The sequence below is a fragment of the Danio rerio genome, chromosome 22, assembly GCF_049306965.1.
Source record: "Danio rerio strain Tuebingen ecotype United States chromosome 22, GRCz12tu, whole genome shotgun sequence".
NCBI lineage: Eukaryota > Metazoa > Chordata > Actinopteri > Cypriniformes > Danionidae > Danio > Danio rerio.
Window position 1 is genome coordinate 17,043,793 of NC_133197.1, and position 14,171 is coordinate 17,057,963.

At 39.0% G+C, this 14,171-nt stretch overlaps 2 protein-coding genes across 3 annotated transcripts in view; both read left to right on the plus strand.

Annotated features, from left to right (window-relative positions):
• rabgap1l (RAB GTPase activating protein 1-like) overlaps positions 1 to 14,171 on the plus strand; it is a 151,148-nt gene that overhangs the window by 46,990 nt on the left and 89,987 nt on the right. Inside the window, exon 14 of one of the 2 annotated variants that reach the window (XM_073936804.1) lies at positions 7,599 to 10,853. The exons of the other annotated variant lie outside the window; for it this stretch is intronic. Coding sequence (XP_073792905.1) covers positions 7,599 to 7,604 — 6 coding nt within the window. The 3' untranslated portion in view covers positions 7,605 to 10,853. Of the gene's footprint in view, positions 1 to 7,598; positions 10,854 to 14,171 lie in introns of those variants that run through there. 2 annotated transcript variants of the gene reach the window in all.
• Positions 8,895 to 11,020, plus strand: gpr52 (G protein-coupled receptor 52). The gene has a single exon (XM_068216447.2). The coding sequence runs from the start codon at positions 8,895 to 8,897 to the stop codon at positions 10,005 to 10,007; it is 1,113 nt and encodes a 370-aa protein (XP_068072548.1). The 3' UTR covers positions 10,008 to 11,020.

Genomic DNA, 14,171 nt, shown 5'->3' on the forward strand with positions numbered 1-14,171 from the left:
AACTCAATTACTGCTCTTGACTCGATTTAATTTGAGTAAACTCAAATGTCCTGAAGCTGGTTGCCTTAATTTTAAGTTGGGTCAATTTTTTTTACAGTGTGTTTTTAAAAAAAGATGTAAAAAGTTGTATGTTTACTTGCAATACATGTTTTAATACCCTGTTTTGTTCACCATTTGTTTATTATAAGTCTGACAAAATCAAACATTTGCATATTTTAACAAATGACGTGTTTTACATTCACTGTAGAACCAAAAAGTTAAGGTAACTCAAACCATTTGATTAAACTAATGGCAACAAACCATTTAAATTCAAAAACTAATCCTAATGAGTACTGTGAACTTACTCCAATTGAGTAAAGGAAGAAATTTGAGCACTGTAAAACCCAATGAATAAACAGAACCCAAACCAAGTGAGTACTGTAAATCTGAATAAGTTAAAGCAACTTAAACCATTTGAGGGAACCAGTTGCTACAAACCATTTGAGTTGTTAAACTAATCTATATGAATAGTGTAAACCTTATTCCATTTAGGTTGAAGTAATGAGGTATTTAATTAATTCATTATCTTCAACTTTAAGTTTAAAACTCTTTTCAAATGAGTAGACTTAACTTTCAGTAAATTGAGTTAACTACACTCATTTCATTTGATAAAGTTTGTTAAAGTTTTTACAGTGTAAATAATCACCACTTGCATGTTAGAAAGTCTTGTGCAAACATAATGGTAAAACACTGTACTTATCTGCTGAGACACATGAAACTCTAGGCTGAACTTAATAGTTTGATTACAAGATTGTAACCGTGCATGAAACATCCCAAACGTCTCATGCAAAGAAGCCTCCTTTTTAGCCATTTAGACAAACCACCGGTCCACATCCAGAGCTTTGTATTAATAAAAAAATTTTTTCGCCAATCCGCTGTTCCACCACCTTCTATTTCAAACAGCTTGTGGGATTGATTATGTAGTCTTCACAAGCCTCCATAAGTAGATTACAGTCTTTATGGAGCATGTAATGAAATCTTTGATGGCGGATTGTTTTAATACCATGTTTTGTGCATATTCTGGATTTGTAAGAGCCGTTCTGTTTTTCTGGTGGTTTATATGCAATGTTGTTTGATTTTTAAATCCTGTTAAAGCTAAAAATTAAGCTGCACAAGTTATAAAAAAGATTACTTTGGTTGTTTATTTGTCCTTTATTTTACTGGCGTATTCTTACTGAAATATAAAATCTCTTCTTTCGGGAAGTCCTGGCCAAAGAAGTAGCACCGACAGTTTCAGGGGAAAAAATGTAATTACAACACATAAAAGCAAATAATGCCTTGCAACTATTGAGTGTTACTGTATGGGTGACCCTGAACAGGCTTGCATATACACTGCAAACAATACCCGTACTTGGTATGCGTAATGCATGCTAGAAATTTGCAATAAATGTCATTCTCGCTGAAATAAGAAAGCCGTAAAAGGACGTACACACATTACATCTTCTGCACATTCACGTTCATCATTTTACATGTAGGCAAGCACTTGCAAATAGAAAGAGTAAACCGTGAACCTTACCCTTTCTATGCATTTAAGGCCCCTTAATCAACAGCAGGACATCCCAGATCCTATTCTTGCTTCTTGGCATGCAGCTGTTTGTCACAAAAAGACTACAAAATTAGCTTAAGCTTAGGTCGACCACCGTTCAATGCTGCATACTGTCATTTTGTGTCATGTTTCTTGTGATGAAGGATGCTATATTTGTGACAAGAGTCAAAAAAATCGGTATGCTACGATTTATATTTTGTTACTTTTGACTATTGAAACGGAAATAAATGCATACACCACTGTACCGAACTGTAGCACTTAGTGGACGCAAGCTATAAGAATCATCCCTTCCACTCATAACACCAGTCAAGGCTCTCATAGCCTAATAAAAGCTCTCACTAGAAATCTCATTCAACAACTGTTACAAACCCCTGATGTTATTCTAGTGCACAGGTCTCAAACTCAATTCCTGGAGGGCTGAAGCTCTGCACAATTTTGCTCCAGCCCTAATCAAACAAAGCTGATCAAACTAATAAAGGTTTTTAAAAAGGTATTGAACCACCTGCCAGGTTTTGGACAATATATGGCGTAGGACATGTGTTTGGATAACTTTTTTTTTTTTTACCACACTTCGTTTTTATTGCTCATTTATTTGTTTGCTGGAAATTAGAACTGAATTTGAAATGGTTTTAAAATAAATCTTTGCACTTAAAAAACTAAATTAGTTATGTAGGCTAATCGATGTGTTCAGTGGAGTGTGTCCAACACCGTTTCCTTTTCCACGAAAGACAGAAAGTGAAAGTAAAGGCCGATTAGAGGAGACTCATTCTTTATCCTTGCGCTGCAGATGGTCTGTTTAACTGTTTTCTTGCTAGTGAAGCGTTAATTTTATACACTTACAAAGTCCGCCATGTAAATAGCAAATGAGTCATGTCGTGACTCAACTGACTCTTAAAGGGAATGGGAGATGAGACTGATTTATTCTCAAAACATCCCCATAATTTATCAAGAGAGTAAGCTCAACCCTTTTAGAGCATGTGCAGCGGCACAGAGCATATTTTTCCATCCTTAAAACAGCAAAAGTGTTTTGGACATCTAAAAAGTACAAGGGGTGGTGTTCGCCCCTAACCTAATGTACCACACACAAGAGTACTCCTACGTGTTGCAAAATGTATGTCACATGACCTGCTTACCTGTCCGCCTTGTAAACGACATAAATGAAAAATAGGACATTATATGAATGTCGGTCAAATAACGTAAAGGCACAGAAATGAGCAACAATAAAATACACAGTTAGACAGGGTTTTCTTTCTTAATGCAATGCACTAACACTGCAGATGTACAACAGAAACACGAGGGAAAAGAGAGGTTGGTGAGAGGTGTGGCGCGCGATTTTATGCCGGTCGCTCTTGGCCTATTGAATATGACGTCAGCGGGAAGGAAATGATTGACGGATGGATTAACCAATGAATGAAACCTGAGAATATGAAACGGATACGGGAGAACAGAGCGAGAGAGAAAAAAGCACAAACAGGGCACAAACACGTAACAACAAAGTTTTTAACATTTTTCATTTTGGTGAAAAGATTTCAATTTTAAAAGAATTGTGACACTTTCTCACAAAGAAACCAATTTCAAAAGACACTCATTGTTGGTCTTAATCATGAGTGTGCTGAACTTTTAGGCAAATTTGGGCAAAACTTGTTTTTGTTAGATTCCTATTAGAATTTTTAATTATTAACGAAACCCTTTCAGAGCTTATCTGATTGAACAGTGCAAGACTATAGTAAATGTGTCTTTCTACTAAAAAATGTTTAATTCAATGTGTTGCTTCCCCTTTCATTATAGCTATTATCTCTGAAATTGGCCGAAGTATTCAATGATTGGTCTTTGGACCAGTACGTCCTGGTAAGCTGCCATTTTCCCAGCGTGTGAGCTGTTTGAGTCTTGCCCACAATGCTATCCCAGTCTCCTCCGACCAGCTGCCCCTCCCTTACAATAGACCCCTGTTCTCAGCACATCCCGACATGTATTTTAATGCAGTCACTGAGCTGCCATTCACTCTGGACTATAACGCTTCTATTAGCGGCCTCATCATATGCCTGCTCTTCCTCCCTGAGAATCAATAACACACAAACAACACCATTTAGTTTTCAAAATGACACGCCACTCGGGGGAGCCTTATAGATTTGTCTTACACATGCCTTGCTTTATGGCTCTGTAATGTTGGAATGCATTTTGACCCCTATCTGTACTATAGCGATGTCGGGGTCAGCTCCCCTGATAGCATGTGCTATGACTGTATCGCTGGGGTTGGCTCTCTGCTGACACAGAAATGACGGTTTGTATTACAGAGAGACACACTTCATGCACTCATCTACTCTTGTCGCGTGTGCAGTGGTTTGAATCCCCACTTCATACTAGCCGTGGAACTGAATGCAAGTTGTTTTTGCTTATTTTTAAACATAAACAAGTATGCACTCAACGGCCACTTTATTAGGCACACCTGTCCAACTGCTTGTTAATTCAAATTTCGAATCAGCCAATCACATGGCTGCAACTCAATGCATATAGGCATGTAGACATGGTCAAGATGATTTGCTGCATTTCAAACCGAGCATCAGAATGTGGAAGAGAGGTGATTTAGGATTATGGCATGGTTGTTGGTGCCAGGCAAGCTGCTCTGAATAATTCAGAAATTGCTGATATACTAGGATTTTCATGCACAACCATCTCTAGGATTTACAGAGAATAGTCAGAAAAAGAGGCAAATGCCTTTTTAATGCCAGAGATCAGAGGAGAATGGCCAGACTGGTTTAAGCTATTAGAAATGCAACAGTAACTCAAATAACCACTCGTTACAACCAAGGTATGCAGAAAAGCTTCTTTGAACGCACAAAATGTCCAACCTTGAGGCTGATGGGCTACGGCAGTAAAAGACCACACCAGGTGCCACTCCCATCAGCTTGGAACAGAAAACTAAGGCTACAATTTGCACAGGCTCACCAAAATTGGACAATAGAATATTGGAAAAATGTTTCTCGGTCTGATAAGTCTCAATTAATGCTGTCACATTTGGTTGGTAGGGTCAGAATTTGGCGTCAACAACATGAAAACATGGATCCATCCTGCCTTGTATAAACGGGTCACGCTGTTGCTGGTGGTGTAAAGTTGTTGGGGATATTTTCTTGGCACACTTTGGGTCCATTAGTACCAATTGAGCATTGTGTCAATGCCACAGCCTACCCGAGTATTGTTACTGACCCTATCCTTCCCTTTATGACCTCAGTGTACCCATCGTCTGATGGCTACTTTCAGAAGGATAACGCACCATGTCATAAAGTACGAATCATCTCAGACTAGTTTCTTGAACATGACCGTGAATTCACTGTACTTAAATGACCTCCACAGTCACCAGATTTCAATCCAATAGAGCACCTTTGGGATGTGGTGGAGATTCCCATCATGCATGTGCAGCCAACAAATCTGCAGCAACTGTGTGATTCTATCATGTCAATATGGACCAAAATCTTAGGATTATTTTTAGTACCTTGTTGAATCTATGCCGCAAAGGATTAAGGCAGTTCAGTAAAAGGGGGTCAGACTTGGTTCTAGTAAGGTGTACATAATAAAAAGGCTGGTGAGTCTATATTTGTATTGTTTTAACATATTGGGGTCTAATAGTAACGCATACTATTTTAACAATGTGATACGAGGATTATATATTTATCATAACCCTGATATAAATGAGCATCGCATTGATTTTTATCTTTTTTTCTATTATTGGTCAGAATAGGAGGTAACACTTAAGTTGAAAGGGTGTTCATAAGACTGTCATGACACCTTTTTAATAATAACATGACACCTTGTGAATATAAATGATATTTTATGCATGCATGACTTATACACCATATTTTTTGTCATGTTTTTTTTTTCAATTGTTATAACAAAGACATCTCAAACAATGTCATCTTTGCATTTAAATTAACATAACTGAGCAAATGGCACTTGATGGTTGTCATAAGCATGCATAAAATTTCATTTATATTCATTGCATTTTATAAACACCCACTTCAAGTAAACCATTGTAACCAAACAACATTGTTGTTACCAAATAGTTTTTCTCCAACCATCCTGTCTTGGGTAGGTCAGCAAAATAAAGACATTTATTGTGTTTTAAAGAACAATTATTTAAAAACCTAGAATAACGTGCCCTTATTAAGACCAGGGGAGTTTATTAAAATTAAATTATGACGTAAACTGTTTCCATGTTTTCTTTGAATGTAGATTTAACAAAGCCCTGACTGTTGCTGTAAATGATGCCAAATCAAGTCCAGCTGTCATCCTGACCTGTACTTGTACTGCCAGTGCGGTGATGAGAGCCAGAGTGCCCTGCCCGTCCCCACAGTCAGAGTCACTTGGATCAAAAGCTCAGGCACTGACAGATGAAGAGGATTATGGTCATTGTTTTCTCCAGCTTTTTCTTTCCTTTGCGATAAATCATTTATACGGGCCTCTGGCGATCGCTGTTGTTCACTAGTTGCACAAGTTATAGATGACCAACCGTATTTATCAATTTTACCTACCTGTACCAGTGCTATCTTCAGAGTTGTTTTATATTTTTGACTTAAAAAGATTAACCATTACTGTTATTGAAACCAGTTAGTAATGAAATTAGATTTCAGTCACATGAACTCCGTTCATTAACCAAATGCTTATTTATTGCAACAAAAACTAGTAGCTAATATTTAATATATGTGTGGAAAACTTTGATATAGTCATAATAATGTTGTGTTGGGAAGTTCAAGTTATTTAATGTTCAAATTTAATTTAATGCAAGTTATTTAATGCCCCCCCCCCCTCCCCCCCCACACACACACACCTCCCCAAACAAATCACCAAGAATGAGCTCAGCATAAAGTATTCTTCCCCCTTATCAGCCATCCTGCAAGCAATATCAGTGTCTGGGGATCTTGTGTCAGCCTAGAAACTGCCGTTTAGATGAATAAGGATGCAAACAGATAGCTTTCTCTGATAATTAAAGACCTCCTTGAATACAGTCAGTAAGGACAAAGTTGCGTAAGTGTTGCTTATTTATTGTCTCTCTTTTTGCAGGCACCATTTTTGTCATCATATTAGCTCAGAACTGGAAGCTCACAGCTCAGCTAAAATCTGAAATTATTTTGCCATGGGGCTTGAACATTCAGCAGTGCAGCAGTGTGGGAAACTTGGGCTGTCATTGGCATAATCACTCTATTTTATGAGCTCTTCTAGTTTCAATCATGTCTAACAAACTGGTAAAGATCAGCATTTGTAATTTGCGTGTTAGAGGAGACTTGGCCGATGATATCCTTTCAAGGGAATGCGATCCCACCTCCTGGAGTCTCTTAATTTGTTCCTGTTTGTTGCACCATGTCAGCTGCTGTGAGGGAGGGACCTGGCAAACTGAAATTCTTGACAACTGTAACCAAGGGGCAGGCATTGCTGCGCTTGGGCACTGGTCTGTGTGAGTGACTTAAAGCAGGAAGGAAACCGAGAATGAGGGATAATAAAATGGGGAGCTGTAGGAGACAACTAGGAGAGATGGAAGTCTTTGATTACGTTTGAATGGGGAAACATCTTCAGGGTTTGCAGGATGAGGAGGATAATGAGAAAAGAGGGAGGACATTGGAAAGAAAGGGAGAGAGAGAGAGAGAACTGTGTGCTCGAAGGAGTTGTGTGAGAGAGGACCTCAGGTGGCGCCAAAAGGGGAGGGAGGAGAATTGGAGAGAGAGTGAGAGCAAGAGAGAGAGGGGAAAGGAAGGAGGGAGCGAATGTGATCGAGAGCCACAGTGGAAGAGAGAGCGAGACTGCGAAGGGGGAGAGGAAACTGTGAGCTGTTCACAGCATCTCTGAGCACCAGCAGCGGAGGGCTGATCTCTGTTTCTAGGTTCATTTCTGCTTTGCCGTACTATTTGGAATAGAGTCATATGGTTTCCACGTTTTTTTTCCTCAATTTTGAATTACGAATTTTAAATTGCATTTTGGACTTTGCACTTGGTGGGAACTGTTGTCAACCTGTTTTGGTTCACAGGTTTGAGAGCTGACAAGGACGGGAGTGGAACTGAGATCTACAAATTATGTGAACAGATTGTAAACAGATTGAGTTTTATGAAATGTGTCACAAGGAAGTTGATGAGGAGACCTTCAGTTCTACCTTGCTGGGAATGTACATCTAATCAGATGCAGAGGTTGGCATGCCGTGAGATGTGCAAAGCTTCGGACTAAACAGTGGACTGAAACTGAGAACATGTGGATTGCAGACGGGATGGCCAGATCGGGATGCTATCTTCATCTTTACAGAGAAGGCACCGTCATGTAACCAGCTATATACTCTTTTGGGAAATACAGGTCTCCTTTTTTGCGTGACCTGCTTTTATCCAATATGCACGGTGAAAGTTCATTAAATGTGAATGGATTGGGAGCAGAAAAGACCAAAGCCGTCGCTGTGGCCCCCCAGAACACGTTCTTGAAATTTTGATTAGTTCCGTTTTGCCTCACTCAGACTCCTGCAGGCTATGAGTACTGCTTTGTGCAGCAATAGCTCTGGCAACTCTCATATGCTGTCCTGTGTTTGTCTAGAGTGTTTGTGTTTTGATTCTTATTATACAAGCCCAAAAGGGGTTAAGACCGAGGCCAAGAGGTCTTTATTCTTGGAACCAAGCATGTAATTTTCTTGTTGACAAATTATCAATTAATTTTTTAAAGAATTTTGGACTGCTTGAAATTAAATTTTAATGCGACCCAGGAGCATGTATGAATCAAGTATGGATTAATTTAAATTTTAAAATCATTTAGCAACTTTTATTATGATTAGTTCATCTTATATTGTTCTCACTGTTTAAAGAAAACTATTTCATATTTCTTTCTTCATACCGCAACTCCTCCAGTTCTGTGCATTTCACTTCTGAGAGGACACCTTAAGGAATTGGTCGACTTCACTGCAGATGCTGTGGACAATATTGACAACCCGCATTCAGCACTGATATGGAACCCCTTTGTGATTACTGCTGCTTCCAGAAGCCTTAGTTTTATATGTGGAGGAAATATCTCTGTTTGACATTTACAGAGGTGCTCCTAAGCATGACTGATTTCAGAGGAACAGTGGGCACCTTTTTTTCTTCTCCTTACGGACTGTATTGATTTTTGCCAATGCTCATTTCATTGAGATCCAGCCATGTGAAAGACCGTGGCAAAGGGGAGAAGACAGAAGATTGAGTTCTGCTGGAAGAGATTACTAAGAAGGCACAGACACATAGATCAGGTTGCAGGCCATCTGCACTGTATTTTGGACAACGGAACCTTATCCAAGTGGACAAGGTCCGAGACAATGAACCAGTCAAGGTCGATCGAACCAGTCCCCACTGCAAACGGGAGCCTCAGTGGTCACTTTAGCGTGTCCCTAAACCACTCTTGCCCTCTAGGATGGGGACAGAACAAAGTCTTGGAGGCTTGCGTCTTAGAGACTGCGGTCATCGTGTTGCTGACAGTGCTCATCATTGCTGGGAATTTGACAGTGATCTTTGTGTTTCACTGTGCCCCGTTGTTACACCACTACACCACCAGCTACTTCATCCAGACTATGGCCTACGCAGATCTGTTGGTGGGACTAAGTTGCCTGGTTCCCACTCTTTCACTGCTCCATTACCCAGCTGGTGTCCAAGAACCGATCACCTGTCAGGTGTTCAGCTACATCATCTCCGTTCTCAAGAGCGTTTCAATGGCATGTTTGGCCTGCATTAGCGTGGACCGATACCTTGCTATTACAAAGCCACTTTCCTACAACCAACTGGTAACACCGTGTCGCCTTCGCTGCTGCATCATTCTCATATGGATCTACTCATGCGTTGTGTTTCTTCCCTCTTTCTTTGGCTGGGGTAAGCCAGGGTATCATGGGGATATCTTTGAGTGGTGTGCCAACTCTTGGCCAACGTCTGCACTGTTCACTGGCTTTGTTGTGTGCCTGCTGTATGCTCCTGCTGCTCTGGTGGTATGTTTTACCTACTTCCACATCTTTCGCATCTGCCAGCAGCACAATCGAGAGATCAGCGAGCGGAGGGCGCGCTTTCCCAGCCAGGAGATGGAAACTACCGAAGGGGGCAACCCTGCAGGCCATGGGCCAGACCGACGATACGCAATGGTGCTCTTTCGCATCACCAGTGTCTTCTATATGCTGTGGCTCCCCTACATTTTCTATTTCCTTCTGGAGAGCTCCCATGTGCTGGACAGCCCTGCCCTCTCTTTTGTGACCACCTGGTTAGCAATTAGCAACAGCTTCTGCAACTGCGTCATTTATAGCCTCTCCAACAGCGTATTCCGGCTGGGGATGCGAAGACTTTCACAGACGCTCTGCTCCTCCTGCTCTTTCAGCCCCTGCACTCATGACGACAAGGACTTTGGAGAGCCAAAGCCGAGAAAGAGAGCCAACTCCTGCTCCATCTGAAGATCTACAGAGGCTTGCTTGGATGAGTCTTAAACTGCTAAATGTTGCTGGAAGGGATTTGGCTCAGATTTTCAAGTAATTGTAATGTGAACCGCAACGGAGATTACCACCCACAATCAAGGGTCAAGAAGTTGTCTAGTAGTCATGTGATCTACATTCCCTGTACATATTAAGATTACACCTGCCGTGGTCCTGTAAATACCACTGAATGGTAACAGTCTGTCTGACAATCTAAAGATATGCAGCTTTTGGAGAGTTCTTGAGCAAAAAAAATGTACAAGACAAAGACAGGGGGTGGGTTCAAAGCTCTTACTCGTAATGGTTCTTTCCAAATATAGAGCACAGTTGGCTATTTTTAGGCACATTAACCATGTCACCGGATTGGTTGTTTTGATGTTTGTTGAATTTGTTTTGTGTCGCAACTGTATCTATAAAAACAGTTGCTCTACAAAAGGAAAAGAGCTTGAAGACCTTGTTAACTTCTTCAGTTTAGCACAGGTTATCTTCTAGTGGTTTTATGGAACAGTGTGTCTTGAATCTATAACACACACAAAGGCAAATCACGTCAAAAAGCGATGTAGCAAAACGACAAACAGCTTGGTCTGTCTTTATTTTTTCAAAACCTTCAAAACCTAGATCTAATCTTTTTGTAGGAAATCTTGAAATTCCACATGCGCACAATATCAACAAATGCCTGTAATAGTTGTGGACTAGTTTAGATCCTCAGTGGTGTACAGCCTTAGCTGTTTGTAATTAGACCTATTTGCCTGCAGTTGCCCTTTGAGAAACATGCAAATACAGCATGTTTTATTTATTTTTTTATTTTTGCAAGATGAGCTTTAACTTGTCATTTGTATTATGCTTTTTTCACACTCATTTCAATGGATGATTATCCAAATATGTTTCTTTGTCTGAAGTCTACAATTGAAATTTTCATTCAATATGTTAGTAACTTTCTTAGTTACTATTTTCTTGAACATTGTAAGCAAAAAGTACACAATTTTTTTCCATTATTCTGAGTTCCCTTTTTTTATATATATTTCCAATTATTTTTCAAAGATTTACTGATTTACTGCATATGTGACTCTCTGAAGCATTATACTTCTGGTCATTTTGCTTCCTGCAATGACTTTTTTTTAACTTAATCATCACCATGAAAGCCATTTTTGTGTAATACTACAGAAAATACAATATATGGCTGCTTCTTTTAAAGATTGCAGTAGTTTGGGGCTGTGTTAAACCCATTACTAGAGGCTGGTATTGGTGATTTATTAAGCTCCTGCTTTTTGATAGAAAATCTTTTTTTGTTGCAGTTTGTTAATTTCTGTGAACTGTTAAAGCCCTGTACATGCTGAACTTTGCAGCTGTAAAAAAATCACAGTACAACTAGGCTAGATGATGTGCATTAGATAAAAAAGATAAGAATAGACTCACTATTAAATAAAAATGTTTATTTTTTAATTTAGTAACTTCAAAGTAAAGGAACTATTTATTTATTTATTTATTTGTTTTTCAATGTCCAATGGATATAATACTGATGAACTAGCAGTATATTCCTGTATTGATTTTGCTGATGAACCTATGGTGTCTCTGTCCAGTTTATTTCTTGATTAGGAAAGGAGAACAAAAATACAATATATATATATATATATATATATATTTAGTTCAGAAATTTTGTTCGATATTTGTGAGGCACTTTTGTTTTACTGTTGCTGCCAGTGTAATAAATGTGAAAATGAACACTGATTTGCGACGGCTGCTTCTTTTCTAGATTTTCGTATTTCTTTGCTTTCAGCATGTGGTCCTGACTCCATATCAAAGTACGTCGACCGACTGTGTAATGTTTTCAGCATGGTCTATAGAGGCTGGTCAGAGTTTAACTTGTCCGTGTCCTCTAAGGCTTCGGGGCAAACTGATCCCCAGCGCAGCGGCCCCAGACTGCACACGCAGCAGGGCTGGCACTCGACGGCTGCCTCTAAAAAGGTTACAGCTCCCTTCTGAAGGGAAATTATACATGTGCAGTTAGAGCGAGGGGGAAAATGAAGTGACCTTTTTGAAATCTAATGAGCACATCAAATGTTTCCATGATCATGGGAGGCTTTGGACCTTGGCACCAGCATGAATAAAACATGAGTGCTCTCAGCGGTCACTAACAGTACGTCTCATTCCACTTGCTTACACTTGTTATGTGACCTTAAAATGCGTTCAACATCCTCCTTGTATCTTTATTGTTACTCCAGCCAAATAACTTTTCATATTTGATTTGAGGTGACAATTTCGAATTTGTGAACACCAGTCTGAGGGCTCGTTGAAAAGCAGTGTCAGCCTTATTCTGAGAGATTTGAGAGCCTAGTGGATCTTAATGGCCGCGTGGAACGATGTTTGGCCCATGCTTTTGCTTTAGGGCACTGCCCTTTGCCGACATTGAAGGTAATGCATGCCTTGTCACAGACACTGACAAAGAAGGGCTTGTTTTTTGGCAAATGTTTTAGTACAAATTGTTTTAGGACTTTTTGTTGCTGTTTTGGTTATTTATTGACTTCTTTTACAATTGCTTGGTTAATGTAATTTTTTCTTTTTAATTCTTAATTAAGAATTAATTTAGTCAATTAAAGCTGTATTTTTTTTAGATAGACTTTCATCTAGGGGTCATAAAATTTGTTTGTTAGAACTAATCAATTTTATAAGCTAGCAGTCAGATGTTATTGATCTGTTTTTAATTTATAATCAATTACCGAACGTTTAGTATTGTTTGATTCAATATTTTATTCATTGATTCTGATTTATTCGAATATATTTCATTATGGTTCTCTTTAAATGTGAAAGGAAGTCTCTCAAAGCTAATACTTTTTAATTAATTTTGGACCTTCTAACTTGCTACATTATGAAAATAAAAATTCAAAAAATTTGGCGCAAATGATACGTTTTTAGTATGAGGGGATTTAATTTGGGAATATATCAGCACTGTGTGATTAATTGAAAATGAATATGGCAATTTGAAACGTTCCGATTAGTTATTCGTATAAGGCTGCAATATAAAATGTATATGTATCATGTAATCAGAATTGCGCAACCAGTCGGAGCCACTAGCCTAAAGGTTAAGTGCGCCGACATTCAGGTATAGCACCATAGTGCTCAGGGCAACTCGAGTTCGATTACCTGCTGGAGGTCCTATGCCCATCCTTCCCCTCTCTCTGCTCCCAATGCTTTCCCATCAGTCCCTCACTATCCTATCACAATAAAAGGTGGGGGAAATAAAAAATAATAATACAAAAAAGAATTGCGCAACAGAACTATGCAAAATGTCCACAATAAAAAAAGAAAACAAACAGGAAAGCGCAGACAAGTGGGATGATGGCATATACTGCATTAATAGATGAATTACAGAATAACAGCATTGGTAATATGGGAATATTTTGGTCACAGACACTGAACAAAAACATGTTATTTTCAAAAGCGGTCACAGAGTTGTTTCCACGGCTTACAGATTATTGAGCTGATCTTGACTACAAAATCAAATCACAAATCAAATCACTATTGCAATTTGTGTAAACAAAAACAAAAACACAATTAGTTTCCCAGAGATTGTAAAAATGTGCTGGATAAGTTGGCGGTTCATTCCGCTGTGGCGACCCCCGAATAATAAAGGGACTAAGCCGACAAGAAAATTAATGAATGAAAACCACAATTAGATATTTTCCCTAAATCGCACAACCATAGAATATTAAAATTGTATAAAAAATATGTAAAAACATCCTTCTTTTTGTCAAAATTGACAGTTACAATGTCAAATACTTATCTTCTATTTAGCATAAATGTTTCTAAATTGTGGAAATTATCTATAAACATATTATTAGCAGTTACTGATAACATTCAAATATATAAACAAGATGTAATGTCTAAAGTATGTATAGCGCATCACTACTTTACACCAATATACTATCTGTAAATGAGCCAGAGGTGTGTGGTTCTCCAGGTTTGAGGCTCTCATTACGGCTCCTCTCTGCTCGAGACTCTTGCTGATGCAGCCTGCACAAGAAAGCCTAATGTCAGCGAGATGCTGGAGCGGGTTGAGCTGAGGATAACTGAGCGCTGGTCACCTTAGTGTATTTTTAGTCTACGCTCTGGTCATGCTTCTGTCATGCCCCTGACCTTTTTTTATTA

Excerpts from the sequence above, each read along its gene's own strand:
- gpr52 (XM_068216447.2), top strand. The coding sequence starts at position 8,895 with ATGAACCAGTCAAGGTCGATCGAACCAGTCCCCACTGCAAACGGGAGC.